The sequence below is a fragment of the Micropterus salmoides genome, unplaced genomic scaffold (assembly GCF_014851395.1).
Source record: "Micropterus salmoides isolate LMB-PRFRI ecotype aquatic unplaced genomic scaffold, ASM1485139v1 Ms_hic_scaffold_6, whole genome shotgun sequence".
Classification (NCBI taxonomy): Eukaryota; Metazoa; Chordata; class Actinopteri; order Centrarchiformes; family Centrarchidae; genus Micropterus; species Micropterus salmoides.
Genome location: NW_024044348.1, coordinates 9,801,616 through 9,817,902, shown reverse-complemented (window position 1 = coordinate 9,817,902; position 16,287 = coordinate 9,801,616). Strand labels below are relative to the sequence as shown.

General features: G+C 40.4%; 1 protein-coding gene across 15 annotated transcripts in view; it reads left to right on the top strand.

The window, feature by feature from the left end:
- Positions 1 to 16,287, top strand: part of neo1a (neogenin 1a) — a 156,573-nt gene that overhangs the window by 106,539 nt on the left and 33,747 nt on the right. For all 15 annotated transcript variants that reach the window (XM_038700677.1, XM_038700682.1, XM_038700686.1 and 12 more), the window contains exons 6-7: positions 1,973 to 2,127; positions 2,288 to 2,408. In XM_038700677.1, the coding sequence (XP_038556605.1) occupies positions 1,973 to 2,127; positions 2,288 to 2,408 (276 nt within the window). The remainder of the gene's footprint in view (positions 1 to 1,972; positions 2,128 to 2,287; positions 2,409 to 16,287) is intronic.

The following is a 16,287-nucleotide window of genomic DNA, read 5'->3' as shown; positions in this document are numbered from 1 at the left end:
GCGGTTTAATACTATAGGTCACAGAAGTCTGGGGCAGCTAAACAAACTATTGTCAGACATTGGTCTCTTCACATATTTATGTGAGCAATCATGATCTGACTTAATGCTGCACGGTACATGAGTCTGCAAACAGCAAAAGTAAAAGGAGTTGGTTACCTGGCTGAGAAGGTGGAGGTGTGTCGCTTGCAGCTCTTCATCTGTCAGCTCACTGTGGCTGCTCCTGACTTCCATTTCTAGCTGCAATATTTTAAACTGGTCCACCGGCATAAAATGTTGATAATGACCGTTGTTTTGTAGATGATGCATTTTTGATGAACGATTTTGGTCAGTGCTAATCTCACTGACAAACACATTGCATTTCCTGTGAGTACTTCATAATAAAAGTCAACATCAAAATGCTTTAATGTGCTTCAGCAGTAGCAAATGTTCTGTTTGCATTAGCAGTAACTTATTACAACATTTCTTCCTGGAATTCCCACTATCCAGAGGGGAGATGTAGATTGTCTTTCATGACATATAACAAAACGTATGACATTTTTCAATTAAAACTGCATGTTAAAGTCATAATTATGAAATAGCACAATTATAAATTGGTATCATTATTGTGACTTTAAAATACTGCTGTTTCCAGACAAATTGGGGGGAAAAAGTGAGGACGTCTTACGGGCCTGCCCCTGGGTTTTTAGTTGAGGGTCCAGAGAAATCATTTTGTGGGAATGGCAACTTCTGTTGAATTGTACCTCTCCTCCCACATCTGCTCCATGGGGTTTGTGTAAAATAAGTGCATTTTAAGGTCAGCAAAATACAAACCTATCATACTGCCCAGTGTGTCCTGTACTGCACTGTTTCTGTGTGTATTGAGGCTGTTATTGGTGGAGAAATGTGTATACCAGAGATTGTTTCTTTAATAGTTTTAATGACAAATAACTATAATTTGGGAGTCTTTGTTTTCTTGCTGTTGGTAACAGCTTGTAACCGAATGAAGGCAAATCTGTTAACAAGCAATTTCATGTTAAAGTAGCCACAGCTACATCAAGCAGATGAGGGGGACTTGACTTCACAACCTGCTACTCTGCTCAATAAAGCCAGAAAAGGACCGTGTCCACCCATTGCTAGTAATATCCAATCAGCCCATGTGAATAGCCACAAAATAGATGCTAATAACTAGCTATCACAGAGCCCAAAGAAGTTGACTGCAAAGCTTGACACACTAACAATACAGTCATTTAAACCGTGGTCAGCGAGGTCGCCGTTTATCAGAGAATGCACAGAGGCAGCAAAGGCAGTTGTGCCTAGAAAAAACACACACACACACACACACAGACTGTCTTACTCTGTCTCTCCTCACATACACATACAGACCAATTATAGAGAGAGGACGAGGCCTGGGCCGTGCGCTCCCAGTGACCTTGTTCCAGGGCAGATTGATGAGGCGCTGTATCGCCCCAGCAGATCAAATAACTCCTTTCTGGCCCTCATTACCAGGAGTAGGGGAGATGTAGAAATGCTAACACACTATACTGGTACCAAAGAAGTTGTTTTTTAATTTAATTCTGAATAAATAAGAACAGAGGTTATTGAACCTTTTTAATCAAATATTCAAAGTGTTGGCATCTGCTGAAAAGATCACAGTTGTGTGAATGGTGCAGAAGATAATTTAATAAGGTGTTGTTGGGTTATACTGTTTGTTGTATTTTCCACCCTCCCTTAACTGGCAATTTGGCAGTTGAAGAGGGAGGCATGGCGTCATTTGGTCTTGATCATTTCCTGGCAGAGACCAGAGTTCTGGAGTTTGATGTGCCTGGTTAATTTTGACAAATTGGTTACTGAATTTCATAAGGAAATGATGATTCCTACACCATCTTTGCTCCTTTGCTTTAACTGTATTGTCAGTTCCTCTAAACTTTAGTGTAATGTTTTGTTTTTTTGTTTTTTTACTTCCTCACTCCTCTTTCTCATCTGGATTCCACAGTTCCTCCCCAGTTTGTCAGTCGGCCAGCCAACATTTATGCACATGAGTCCATGGACATCGTCTTTAACTGTGAGGTCTCAGGATCACCAGCTCCCACTGTCAAATGGGTCAAGAATGGAGATGCCGTCATCCCCAGTGACTACTTCAAACTAATTGTAAGTTCGTTTGGCATTAAAGTGGCACCTTTCTACCTTTTCTGCACTGAATACATTGTACTATTAACAGTATTAAGAATAGGCTACTGGTAACATTATTAACAGTTTGTCTTTGTTTTTTTTCCCTATCTTCCATACTTCCTTCCTTCCTGTTCTGTAGAAGGAGCACAACCTGCAGGTTCTGGGTCTGGTCAAGTCAGATGAGGGTTTCTACCAGTGCCTTGCAGAAAACGATGCAGGCAACATCCAGTCCAGCGCTCAGCTCATCATCTTAGATCACGGTACACCACTCACCAGGACAACCCACTAGTATTCAAATCAGATCTGATTCCTCCTTGAAAAGATGACAAAACCACAAATTGATAAAATGCTGAAAGTGATGAAATAATTAATGTCAGCGACTCAAATTAACCATGTCTGATAAGTTTTGCTCAGACAGCCAAGCACTACAGTTGGAAATGCAAGCATCTGTTCACAGCCATTTGAACATCAACAGCCGTCTTAACAAAATGCTCCTTGTGATTAAATCTTAACTTAACAGTCTCCGATGCATGACAGTTATGGGAGCTGGAGTTGTTGAAAGCTAACAAAAATAAAATAATAAATAAAAGTTTAAGCTTTGTTAAAATTTCAAAATCCTTAAATGTTAATTTAAATAAAGTAGTAGTCCAAAAAAATCCAGGATAATTTTTGGCTTTTTAGAAATAGCAATAAAACTATACAGTTTGCCTTACCTAGATGTCATCTGTGAAGGAGTGAGTGAGGGTGTGTAGTGAACAGTAAAGTGAAACCACTGGGATCTTGTTAAACCAGAGATGACTCAAAAGGGAAAAGCATTATATCTGGGGCAAACTTGGTTTGCACACAGTCCTTTCCACATCTAGTGTTACAGAAATGTTGTGAGGTGTTTTGGAAAGCTGCTTAACACAATGCTTGTCCTTTTGATGCAGCATCCTTAGACATGTAAAGGCCTTCTTTTAGCAAGGAGCTTTATCTAAATATGAGCTCATATGCTGGTAAAGTGAGAGCGCCTGGATAGCTGCATAGTCTTTCTAGTTCTACATTTCCCTTTAAAGCCAAAGGAGATGTTTGAATGCTAATTCCCAGAGTGGAGCTGCTGAGTGCAAGAGTACAACTAAAGCAGACACTAAGGACAGAGACTAGGGGCACCAGAAAAGTGCCCGAAAATGTGGAAAATCATTTCAACATACTACTTCTTTAGGTAGTTTTGTTTCATTACCTCTGATCATTAGAGAAAATGTAACATAACTTTGAGATCATTTGCACAGTCATAATAATCATAGTCTAACCCACAGGGCTAGTAAGAGCCTCTCCAGAAAACAAAAAGAAATGACAAACAATACACAATTTCACTGAAAAGCATAATCTAAATCAAACAGCAAAGTGTAAAATGGAGGAACAATAAAACTGCAAAGGGAATGAAGGTAAAACAACCACAACACAGCACAGTGTCTATATTCTTTACATTTACACAGCAAATATGTAATCAAATGTGACCCCCCCACACACACACACACACACACACACACACTCACACACACACGCACTTGAAGCAGGTGGCTAATGGATTAGCAGAGCAGTGTCCAACCGGTGGCCCCCTAGCTGTGTCACCCCCTCAGTCAGAAATGGTGATGAACTGCAGCTCATTTTGTGTTTTTGTGTGACATCATTGATTAGGGTTTTGCCATTTTACAAGGTCCCAAGTCTTTTCTTTTTTTGTTGGAGTTGATGATAAATGGGATGAATTACTGAGGCAGCTGGCCTTGTACACAGGGTCTGCCGTAAGTGGGGCTTTGAAGAAATAAATCTCTGTTTAATCCATAAATATCTCTGGGAATATATTCCTTTCTTTTGAGTATGTACCTCTGTCTTGGTCACAGTAATACTAATCCAAACACACGTACCACCAGAACATTTTCAAGTTTACTGTTTATTCATCAGTTTATTAACCGGTCATCATCTGAGTCTCAGATAAAAAAATAACCAAGTCGCAGTGATACTGTTTATTCTTCCTGTAAATTATTGACGTTTGGTGCTTGTATAGACACATCCACATCGGCACTCTCCACAAATGCTCGCTTCACTGTGTCAGAGTAATTTCCTCTCTCAAAGGTGAAATGGGGAATCAATGAGAACATGTTTGAAATCAGCTCATTTTCTACAGCTATTAGTGTTTTGTGGGTACGGCTCTGTGATGTAAGGTTGAAATGAATCTTTTTAAATTCTATTAGAGTAGTATCTCTTTCCATAGAGTCTCTCCTCTGTTGTATTATTCTCTCTTTCCTCCTGCTGCTGTGTGTAGAGCCATCTGCCACCTTTCTCACCACTTCCACTTACTTTTTCTCTCTCGGTGTCTTAAACAGCCACCTGCTCTCTGTAATAATCCAACACACTGGGCTTTGTGTTAATTGTGCTGCCTTGAATGTTGCCCCTATATGGCTGCCCCCTCACAGCTGGGCGTCTTTGTCCACTTCCTAACTCTCTCTTACGCCAACACCCCTCCTGCTCTTTGCTGCCCCATGTGTGTTTCGCCTGAGTCAGGTATCCTGCTTACACCTGCCAGGCTTGAATCATCCAGAAACTGGGCAAGGAAAACACCCAGTCTGTCTGTCAGCTGCCTTGCGGTCGGGGGAGATAAACCAGGGACTTGCCACAGGGATAAAGTTGTCTTCACCCAACAGGGAAATCAATGGGGGTGAACTGCATCTAAACACCCAGCGGCTACAAGTTGGCTAATATTCATTAGTGCTTATAATCTTTGTATCTTGATGCTGCCAGCTGCAGTCAAAAGTGATTCCACTGATGATTCCCACTGGTGGATGTTTGGAATGGAAAAAGGTCAGCTGTTAGCATGTGTACAGCATCTTGACTGTTATTTATAGTGATATGTGCTTTGTATCAATACTCTTGGCTTTGAACTCTAGTAGATGTAGCACATGAACAAACTGCTGCAGAGGAAAAAAGAAAGCTTTTTCCCCCCTCAAAGTTCACATTATTTCACATTGCTTCAGCAGCCTTAAAATCTTGAAAAACAGATTTTCGGGGGAATGGAGGTCAAAAATAGGGCTGCAGATTGCAGTCTTGAACAATTTTCCTGGACATTCCACAGCCATGTGCAATATTGGTCAACTAGTTGCAAACAGATGTGGGTAAATGGGAGCACAAATGCCAAAAGTAGACCTTAAGGGGACCTAATTACGCAGGCCAAGTAAGTGCCTCTTAATGTCCCTTGTAAAACTGCCATATTCAGACTTGTCGTCTTTTGGAAGTGCTGGAAGTCTGTATAGTTTTAGTTCAGTTTCTGTTGTAAGTCATTTCGTTTTGCCACAGAGAAGCAAGAAAGAATTTAATTTATGAATTTTCCCCACTGACAAATGCAAAAGAAGTTCTGTGTTAAATCCAGCCCACAAGTGCAGTATTTGGAATCAATTACAAGTTTGATTCAGCATATGGGGACTGTATGTGAGACTGCAGATTGGCCTGTCCATACTTCACTAAACTATAAATACAATCACTAATGGCCATTGTGATGATTCCCAGCTGGCAGTTTTGATATTCGCTGCCCACATTACCTGACTTTATTGTCAGGATGATTGTGACGGAGGTTACTCAGCTGCAGTGGATATGCTATTTAAGGGATTATCGTGTGATGATGGGATTATCACATGTCATCTATTGACAGTGTGCAGCAGCAATTTGTGGCCTTTTCCAGGCACATGATTATGTGACGCATTTATGCATGATACTGTGGGCGGCAATTACAGCTTGGGGAGGAAATGGGTTAAATTTTTCAACTTTGAAGTTGTACACGCCTAGACAAAGCACTTGTTTATATGATTGCCATCTTTCCATATACGGTACAAAGACTGAGTCTGTGTTTGAAGTTGATAAGGTGGCACACTAAAATGAAACGAATAAATATTTAGTTTTTGGAATAGCTGGCTCTGAGAGTTGCATATAGCTTTTACAATTTAGAAAGAGACATTCGCAAGAGAAAAGAAAAGCCACTGCATGTTTTTCAGCTTTATGTATTCTCATTTTAACAATCACTGGGAACTCAAACTGGATGCCCACTTGTCAAAAATGGCAAGTTTAAGATTCAAGCACCTAAAAGCTTTAATATGAAAATTGTGGACAGATCTGCATTTAACATTGGCAAACAAAAGAGAATTGGATGCACTCACTTCGTGTTTTGCCCTTAAGTGCGTGTTTTTTGCCTTTTTTTTATGTTTGCATAAATTCAAGAGATGCACTTACATTTGCATGTGAATACTTATTTTTTCTCCTTCTATATGATGTGCTTGCTTCAATATAGAAGTGCTCCTCTGTCTGAGTTTGTCTCTCTCTCCATTTCCACAGCTGATGCAGTAATATTTTGACATTTTGCCTCCTAGTGCCCAAGCCAAGTACTTCACTAGAGAGCCTGAAAGCTTGTTTTGGTGTACAAGCTTTGAGCCCTCATGCTGTTTTAGCCACGACTGTTGCAAGTGAATTTCACTGAGATGAAGGAAGGGGAGACGTTTCACTAAATACTTAGCCAACTTCGGGTAAGAGATAACACAATTTTAAAAACATCAGTCGACGTTTGATGCTGTGCAACACGGCTACATACATTTTAGCTTCTTTATCCTGTAGGCTAGTTTTCCTTGCAATTATTCAGGTCATTTTACAACGAAAGAAAGATGACACACTATTTCTAATGCTAATGCATGTATTCAAGCTTTTGTTAAATCCAAAGCTTAAAGCAGTCCTTCTCGATCCCTCCGTCTCTTTCATCTCTTTCTCTTTACCTTTCTCTCTGCTTCTCTCTTTCTACCTCTATCCCTCCTCATCCTCCTCTTGCCTTCCTCATCCCCTTTATCCAGCCATGCTGCCATTAACCCCCCTCCCCGACCTGTGGCAGCAAACAGAAGAGTCCTGTCCTCCCCCCTGATCAGAGGTACGAGACCCCCACTGGGAGATGGAGATGCCTCATCACTGCCTGAGTGCTCACCATGTCTCCCTCCATCACTTTGTATTTATGAGTGCAGGCATCAGGAGTGCTGGCATGATAAACTGACGTGTGTGCTGTCCCCAAAGCTGACAAAGTGAGATTCAGGAAGGGATATTTAGAGAGTCACACATACCGTAACTTCATTAATAAATCAATTAATTACAGCAGTCATGAGCACCAGACCTCCCTGTGAAGTGACACAGAAACCAGTCTCCCCTCCCTGTATTTGCAGATGACTTGGCATAGTCGAAAGGAGATACAGCCATTGAATGTCATTAGCTTTGGTCTGGGCCAAGACAGTTAACACCTAATAAAGATTATGTCTCAGAAAGGATCCAGAAGTCAAGAAAAACCCACACACGCTTTATTTAGATGTTGGAAACACATGAAACGGAAGTTTAACCTTGCCTGTGAAGGATTTGAAGATAAACCAATTAGAGGCAACATGGAGCCTTCAGTACTGTTATACTGTTGAACAAGTACTTAACAGTCATGCAGCCAACCATTCATTCTAATGAAAAATAGCCACAAAATCAGACTAGAAGCTTATGTACAGACCTGGTTGCCAGAAGCATTTCTTCCTCACACCGTGAACAACAAAAACGCAGAGTAAGACTTAAGAGAGATAACATTTCCAAACAGAACTTATGTGTGCGACAAACAGACACTATTTCAACACAAGCAGTAATTTTTTCCACATGGACTTCTGATACACATGAGAGACGGGAACAGAGCAGCCTCTATCATTGTTATCATTATGTGCAGAAATGCAAGCAGGAAGGGTTTAATGTACAAATAATTATTTATGCTGAAGCGTTATTGTTGTCTTCTAATACAAGATCAAGAAGTACTTGAATTGAAAGTAAAGATAAATACTTAAAAGGAGGTCTCGGCATCCCCGTACTGCTGTCAGTGGGGTATACTGCAGTAGCAGTTCTAGCTGGTGTTGAAGAAAAAAATTCACTTTATTATGAATCCATGTAATATAAAATGTAACTAGATCATGATTAAACAACAAGGAGACTGTCAAGTTTGAGTAGGCAGAGCAGTAAAAAATGCCTCTAAAACATTTGTAGCCAAAATGCCACAGACGGGGGATCCTTCCACTACATCAGAGCGCCACCCTTATTCCCTGTTCAAATCAAGAAGTGAGAATAGGCTGCTAAAAGACCCTTCCCTCCATCCAGACTCTACCAGGACTGAATAAAAGCTCTGGCCCACTTCAGGGAATACGGTGTGCTCCATCATCTGCTAGCAGGGTCATGGCCAGGCCAGCAGGAGTGAATGTGTAACATTGTGAGCATGTGAATGTGTCAGCACAGTGCAGGGCTGTGCACCATGTTCTCTGTTGGCACGGTCCGCATCGTAAGTTTAGTTACAACAGAAGGCACGAGTGTGAAAATGTGACATTTAAACATGTCATGTACTGCTGGGATGCACATGCGTGCACACATATGGTCATAATTCCTTTACTGTATGGTGACTCCCTTCATGAGGCCTTCACGAGGTCAGAGGGGCACAAACTAATTATGTTTACTGATTGATCAAACTAAATTGTTTCTCATTGTTCGTTCAAGGCTGCAAACATCGTGTCAAGGTCGTTCTCGCTTGCCTTGACTCTCTTTGTTTCTCTATAAATCTGCTATATACTAGATCTAAATTACTGACTGCACATACACAATACTGTACGGTAGCTACTGGGTAAAAATGCCTGACAGGAATATGCGACAGCATAATGCAGTCCATTGCAGGCATCTTGCAACAATTGCTATTTTCATGAACTTTGTAATGTTCAATCTGTTAGAGAGGTGTTGATTCAACTCTGTGGTAATTTTTGTTGCTTCAGTTTGGGGAGTTGTTTATTTCTGAAATTGCAATTTCCAAAAGTCAACATTATATCATAATGAACATCCCATTATAATGATGCAGCAGAAACAGAGATAAAACGCCTAAAAGGGGAGAGGAGTGTGTTGTTGGTACTAAGCACAAGCTAATTAAGTGTAACTTGGGGATAAAATTGCCTCCAAAAAGTAGTTTTCCATTAAAAAAACATGTATAAACACTGAATTTACCTGTTCTCCAAAAGCAGAATTTTACATTCACCACATGTAGCTGCGGGTGCTATTATACACTATGGGTCCTATTATGTTAAATACCTTATCTTAACTTACAGTGTGGAGTATCATTTGCTGTTGGTGGATTATGGTTGATTAAACAAATATGATAACATTGTTTTATTTAGAACATTGTAGTTATATTTATAGATGTTTGTGATCATGAAAAGGCAATATAAAAACAAATCATGGGCATTATATGGAGAATATTAATTATATGTAAATGTGAATATATCACACTAAATTCTGCCTCATAGCAAAATACATTGAAATTCTAATTTGGGGATGAAGCCTAAAATGTGCCCACAGTGTCTTAGCTGAAATATACACACAAAATCTCTTTGGCATGCACACGCACCATGTTAGTGATAGTGATTAGTGAATGTGTTCCCCAACTGGGGGCTGTAGGAAGCTGATGAGAGGGATTGTAGCCTAAATTGATTGTAAAGAGCTAAAATCAGCCTACACCAAATTGCTGTTTGTACAGGCACTGATGGCGAAGTAAGTGTTTGTGTTGTGTCTCTGTCTCTCAGGGATGGTGCGGAGTGTGTATGTGTGTGTTTACAAGCTGAGGTTCTCACAGCACGGGCTGAACTTTTCTATGGGTTGTATTTACTCAACCGTGGTGAAAGGCTTTGCCTCATTTATGAATGGTCTGTTGCCTAAGTGCTAACTGCAAAATGTTATGGGTGCCTATTTTGCTCTTGTTTTGCACAGAAAAGCACAAAAAGGATTAAAATAGGCTTCAGTACCTGCGTCAGTGCTGCTTTTTGAAGGTCAGTCTTGTTATCAACACCAGTTTTAGTCCTGACTGCGTATGTATGTGTGAGAGATCTGCTTTTCTGTTACTGCCTGTTTTACACACCTCACTAACACGTGCCCTTATTTACGGTATAACACCATCCTTCCAACACACACTCATTCAGGATGCCGATCTGATGTTTTTGGATGTGGAGAGTCCTCTGGGTGCAGTAATTGGAAGTGCCACATGGCACAAAAATATCACTTTTCCTTCACACCCTTCCCTTAGCTGCAGGCAGCTGACCCCTGTGAGCGGCCCCACCAAAGCTGGAGCTTTTATTTTTCCTGTTAGCACCCACCCACTTCTCTTTGCTGAGCCTCCCAGTTTCCATAACCTAAGAATAGTGAGTAACATCACAGTGGGTTGTGGGCACCCCGCTGCCTGCTAGCGTAGTGCGATAGTTGCTTCTCAGTTGGTCTAATCCAGGGAGGCCTCTTTATTGGTGGGAGTCTGATTAGCTGGACTATTTGTTAGTGAGTCTCCCAAGGGGAATGCAGCTGCTCCCACTTCTGCAAACATCCTATTTGACCTTTTCAGCCCTTTCCTGGTTGTTCAGCTCCACTCACTTTATACATAAAATGTTCCAATTGCATGTGTACACACATACAGTGTACAGAGAGCTTTCTCTGCAATCAATTAATTAATTCCAGGCTTTCTCTGTTCCCCTGGAAAGGCTGAATTGTGTTCTTGTACCTCCAAGGTAATAAGATACAAAGGCAGGCAGTTCAGAAAGAAAAGCTAGTTTCCAGTCCTGGGCATTGGTGGCGAAATGCTCTGGAGATGTGCAGCATCACTGGCTGTTTTGATCTGCTTGAAAGGCGAGCCCAAGAGGCGTCGCTTTCCTCTCCCAGCCATCATGTGGAGCATGTGATGCATATGATGCAGATTTGTCAAAGTGGAAACGGAGGGAGTTTACATTGTATAGCATAGTGACACATCTTAATTTGCATACCAAGTCTGGGCAAGCAGCTGTTGGCCTCATGATTGTGCATGTTTCTGTGTGTGTGTGTGTGTGTGTGTGTGTGTGTGTGTGTGTGTGTGTTGAAGTGAGGCGTTCAGGGGAACAAAGCAATCACACCCAAATTAACTCACCAGTGGCTCACGGATCAAGGGGGTACATGTGTTTGATGGTGAAGAGACGCAGTATGTACACACAGTGGATGATTAATTATTGATTAACTAGACCCCATTCAATTACTGTCGTCATTTCCAAATAGGGGCGTTTTTTTTCCTCTACGTGTTGGGATCTGTGGCTGCTCTGATGTTTTTTTTTGTCTCAGTGGAATATATATGGCATTTTACACATTCCCACACATCAAATCCCCCTGCTTAGTGTTTATTTTGAGGACCCAGAGCAGGGATTGTCACTTTTTTTATAAAAACCAAATTACTAGAAAGTAAATTGCTGGAGGGCCAGGAGTGGATGCAAACACAGACATACCATCATCCCATCCAAAAAATACCCCATGCAAATGCCTTCTACTTGTTTATGCAGGCCCACAGGGAATTTGAGAATGTTGATTTTGGATGTGAAAAGCGAGATAGATGTAGAACTGAGAAAACTGTGCTATTTAGGAGGAAATCTCCTTTGGGTTTGGAAGGGACTTTCAGAGTTTTTAGCCGTCTGATAAAGAGACCATCCCTGGAAGTACAAACACCCCTCCTACTAAAGCATTTGCTGCATCACCACATGGCATCCAGGAGTCCCATGGATGTATCAGATGGGTCTTCTCGCATCACACTTTGTCTCTGCTGCCACAGGAGTGTTTAGGGAGTGTGGAGACATAAATACATCTGTGACCCACTCCAAACCCTTTATAGCAGTATTTATGGTCTGTGCTTATTGAGGCGGATAAGCTGAGTTATGCTTTTTTAAATGTTTGTCAGAATGTTAAACTACACACCCTCTGCATTGTAAAGCTGGCACTAACATCAAAAGCTTGAAGTGACTTTCATGTGTCCCCTCTAGCCCCACCATCAGCATCTTAAACACCTAAAGATTGTTGCAGAAAAATATTTCAGTCGTTCAAGACTCACTGAGGAAAAAGTGATTCATTTTTGGGATTGCCTTTTATTTTTTGTTAATTAATAAAAGCTTATTTATCTCCTGGGCAAAGTATCATAATGCCCTAGAATATGATGGCAGATGCTGTTTGATATTTTTAGAGAATCGGTTTCAGACAAAGACTTTTTTTCTCTTCGGATTATGTCACTGAGTCGGAACACCTCGTCAGTTTAATCCTTTGAGGTTTGAGCTGCACTTAAATCGTGACTGTCTCTGATTATCACAGTGAAAGAGAATGTGTGCAGTTACTGATATACTCCACCAATCTGATACTGTATCTCTGTCAGTATCCCCTCGGCCAGTGATGAGGTGAACAGAGTACACGGTGCATTTTTGTCCTTTGTTCATGAATTTCTTGCATTTTTGTTGTTTATATAATTTGATTGGATGAAAAATTGAGTTTATTATTGTTGCCGACAAGGTACTCGAGAGGAAATGAAGAGAACAAAAAAGCCATGCTTGGTCAGCCCTTCTTTTTCACCCCGCCATTTCTCTCTTCACCTCTCACTTAGTCTTTACTTGAAATGTGTGTCTTTTTTTTCTGACTCAGTTTCCTTTGTTGCCGCATTAAGGAGCTGCTCAAATGTCATGAGCTGTCAGACTTGCTCATCTTTCCAGTCTTATCTTTAAAGAGAGCGAGGGGAACAAGACTGGGGGGGGGGGAACACCTTAGTTGTCAGCAGTTGCTCTAAGGAACCAACATTTTACTTGAGAACCCATAAAAGTAACTAAATTGTTCTGTTGTTGCTTACCTTTCCATTTTAATGAAAGGGATTGATGATTTCTCTGTAATCACTTTCATGCACTTCAACCACAAGCCCAGTTATGTGCTGTTTAGTTTATATAGGCATACATTTTCTCATCATGCGACTATTACATGTTCGTATGAAACATGAAAAAGCCTGCCAGTTGTAATTGACAGTCTGCTTTGTGTTTTTCTGAAGGCTGAGGACTATGATGTTATATTGTTCATTCTTGTTGTCTTCATTCTGTGGCAGATAAAAGTAGTGACTCAGTAATGGACCATTAGCATTGTGCTGGATCTGTCTCTCAAGCAGTCATCATTATTGAACCATATTAGACATGGAAACTAGTCCTGGAAAAAAACATTTTCCAAGAGGCCGGCATGGCCTGCTGAATTCCCTGTGAAAAGGGTACCTGTAGTTACAGTGCTGTGGGTGCTTCTGGCTCTTGGTGGAGGTGCATAGTCGGAGCCAGTGAGGTAGGCGCTCTTATCTGTGTACTCAGACCAGATGATGAAAAGGCTACTTGGTATAACTTCACAGCTTCGCTCACTGGGGAACACAGCAAAGGATTATGGAGTTAGCAACAGAAGATAAAAGTTGAAGTTATGAGGCTTTAATCACAACTTTAACACAACTCTAATTATTTTAATTTCAGAAACAGCTTTTACTTCCATTAAATATTAAGATGAATGTTTTGCTATGCATGTCTTTGTCTTGACTGTTTTGCGTATTGGTTTCCCAGATTTATTATGCAGATCTAGAGTAACCTTCCTCGTTAAGCCTTAATGCCAGCCATTCATTACCTCTGGCACAGAGACTAATGACACTATTAATCAGCTATGAATAGAGCTTGGCAGCGGCAGTGGGAGGCTAATACCTCCTTACTGTAACAATTCTAGGCATGCATGTACAAGACAGATTGTCAGAAAGACACCGAAAACTGCCCAGCATGTCAATTACCTACAGATACAAGGTGTCTGAAGATGGAAACTACAACTAATGGTTTTATTTCCCCTCCTTTGCCTATCTCGTAATGCATTTCTTATCAGGCTTTACTGAATCTCTTTGTCTGACCTGACACTGATTTCAAGATTATACTAAAGTTTGGTATTTCCCATTGTATTTACTTCAAACAGGAGAGACATCCAAACTCTTCTCTCAGTTTATTTGTTCTGAGATCCACACTGGGCAAGGGGGTACTGATGGACAAATTTACTCACAGAATTAAGGTAGTGACCAAAGTGTCTGCAAGGCAGTGTGACCTGTTTTCAGTGCCATCTTAAGTAACCTCCTCTGACCTATGAGAGGAACCTGCCACTTTATAGCAGAGCTACAGCCTAAACTGTGTAATTTTTTTCTCTGAACGGTGCACCAAAATAATTCCTCTACTACAGTACAGTATTCCTGTAGCAACAAAGCCAAAGATATGGTTGGGTTTTCTTTTTTATGTGTCTAAACGCTTCCCCTAACGTCTGTCATGCCTCATTCTTCTCTCAATCAACAAGCGGTGGTTCAACTCCAAACCATGCAAAACTGTCTAACGTGAAACATATTTTGGGACACATGGGATCCTGTCCTACTTGTAGGGTTTAGTATTTCAAACTGTTTTCCCTTCAAAGGGAAGGAAATGGGCTTTAAAGGAAAAACTGGGCATTTGCTGATAACAGCAAAGCCTTTCTATTATTTCCTATTATATGTGTGAGAAGCATTGCTTGAGGTTGTCAAATAGTGCTCCCCTAGTTATTGACATGGCTTAAGCCCTCAAACCTTTCCATGGCTTTTAATACTTCCTAACTAAATATATGTATCACAGTCAGTATGCACATTCATTTCTAAATTGTTAATTTTATTATCTTCCTCTAAATAATGTAAAAAGAATTTTACAGACTGGTTTTCATAGAATGCTAATTGTTTTTGCTGAATTTGCCTCCTGTAATTTTATGCAACCTTAATTTTGAAGGGACAATCACTGATTTAGTTTATTTAATCTCTTTACTTCTGAATTGTATCAATAACTATCTGCCTAATTAATATCGATTCAAATAATCTGTTTAAAAGTTTTGATTCTGTCAGTACTGTCAGGTTGTTCAGTTCTCTTACAGTAGCGGTCCAACAGACACTGAGAAGTCTTTTGTCCATTCTCAGAGCTTTTCATCATGATTTTTCCCTCTCTCTCGACTCATATATACATACAGTATACATGAGCCTCTTGGCAAGCCTTTCTAGATTAGAGACTTTATACTTGAAGGTCTAGATACAGCCTCTTGGGTATTGCTACCTTCTAGGCTCTCTGCAGCCGCTGTCGCACATTTACCAGTCAGATGCCTTTGGTTATAGATGTAAGAGTTATGATTGGTTAGTTAGTTGGGGTTTGGGTCTACTAATCCAAACTTAAGAAGACTGCAGTTACAAATCTCTCTATTTCTTTTCTTGATCTCCCTCTTGTTTCTATTGTCTGTGAACCAATATTAGATTTAGTATTTCTGTCTTTGTTTTAGACCTGTTTATATCTGGTTTAGTTTTTTCTGTATTTACAATGAGTGAACCTTTATCTGCATTGCCAGTGTGAATACGAGTTTTTAACCGTATTTGCTATAATGCTCTCTGTCCCTAGGAGTGTTTTCTTTTGTGTGTTCACATTTTAGTAATTCTGGAAGTGCTTCTTCATCAACAAACAGACTTCAATTTTTTGTTTATCCTGTGAGCCTGCTTATGATTATGTTATGATAACCCCATCACCAGCGTGATGTGAGACACTAGAGTGTTGTGCTGTTTCTGGTGTGTGTGTGTGTGTGTGTGTGTGTGTGTGTGTGTGTGTATGTTCTTTATAAATCAGGATAATTGTTCGGCATCTGGTAATTTACACTGAAGTCAGAAAGTGTTAGGAGGATGGTATGTTTTCCTGTTTTTTTGGCTCTACTCCAGCAAACTGAATTTGAAGTGAAACCATGGCTTTGAGGTTGTTGACAGCCAAGTGTAGGAGTCCTAGCCCTTTTTAAACATTGGTTTACTTTTCCCCCCTGATCATACAGACAAGACAAGTAATGTTTTTCTGTTTTTTTAAGGGACAACCAGTGGAATGATCTTCACTAGCCACATCAGTTGCCTGACCTCAGTACATTGAGCATGTGTCTTACTTTCTGAAGGCAGAAACCCCCTTGAAAAAGCAAGAAGTGTAGATATTGAGTTCAAATCTCTGTGTTGCAGCTTCGGTCAGACCTCACTTTTTACAACCACATTTTATATATGTTGAATGGATTGTGTTTTTGTTTTACGTTTGTGGCAAATTATGTGAAATTAAAGATTAGATAGTGTGCAATCGTTTAGTTTTAAATCCAAGGTGCTGTAGTGCAGAGCACAAAAGGTGTTACTGGCCAAAGACTGCAAAGTTTACACTGTCTGCACTCACACAGATGTAA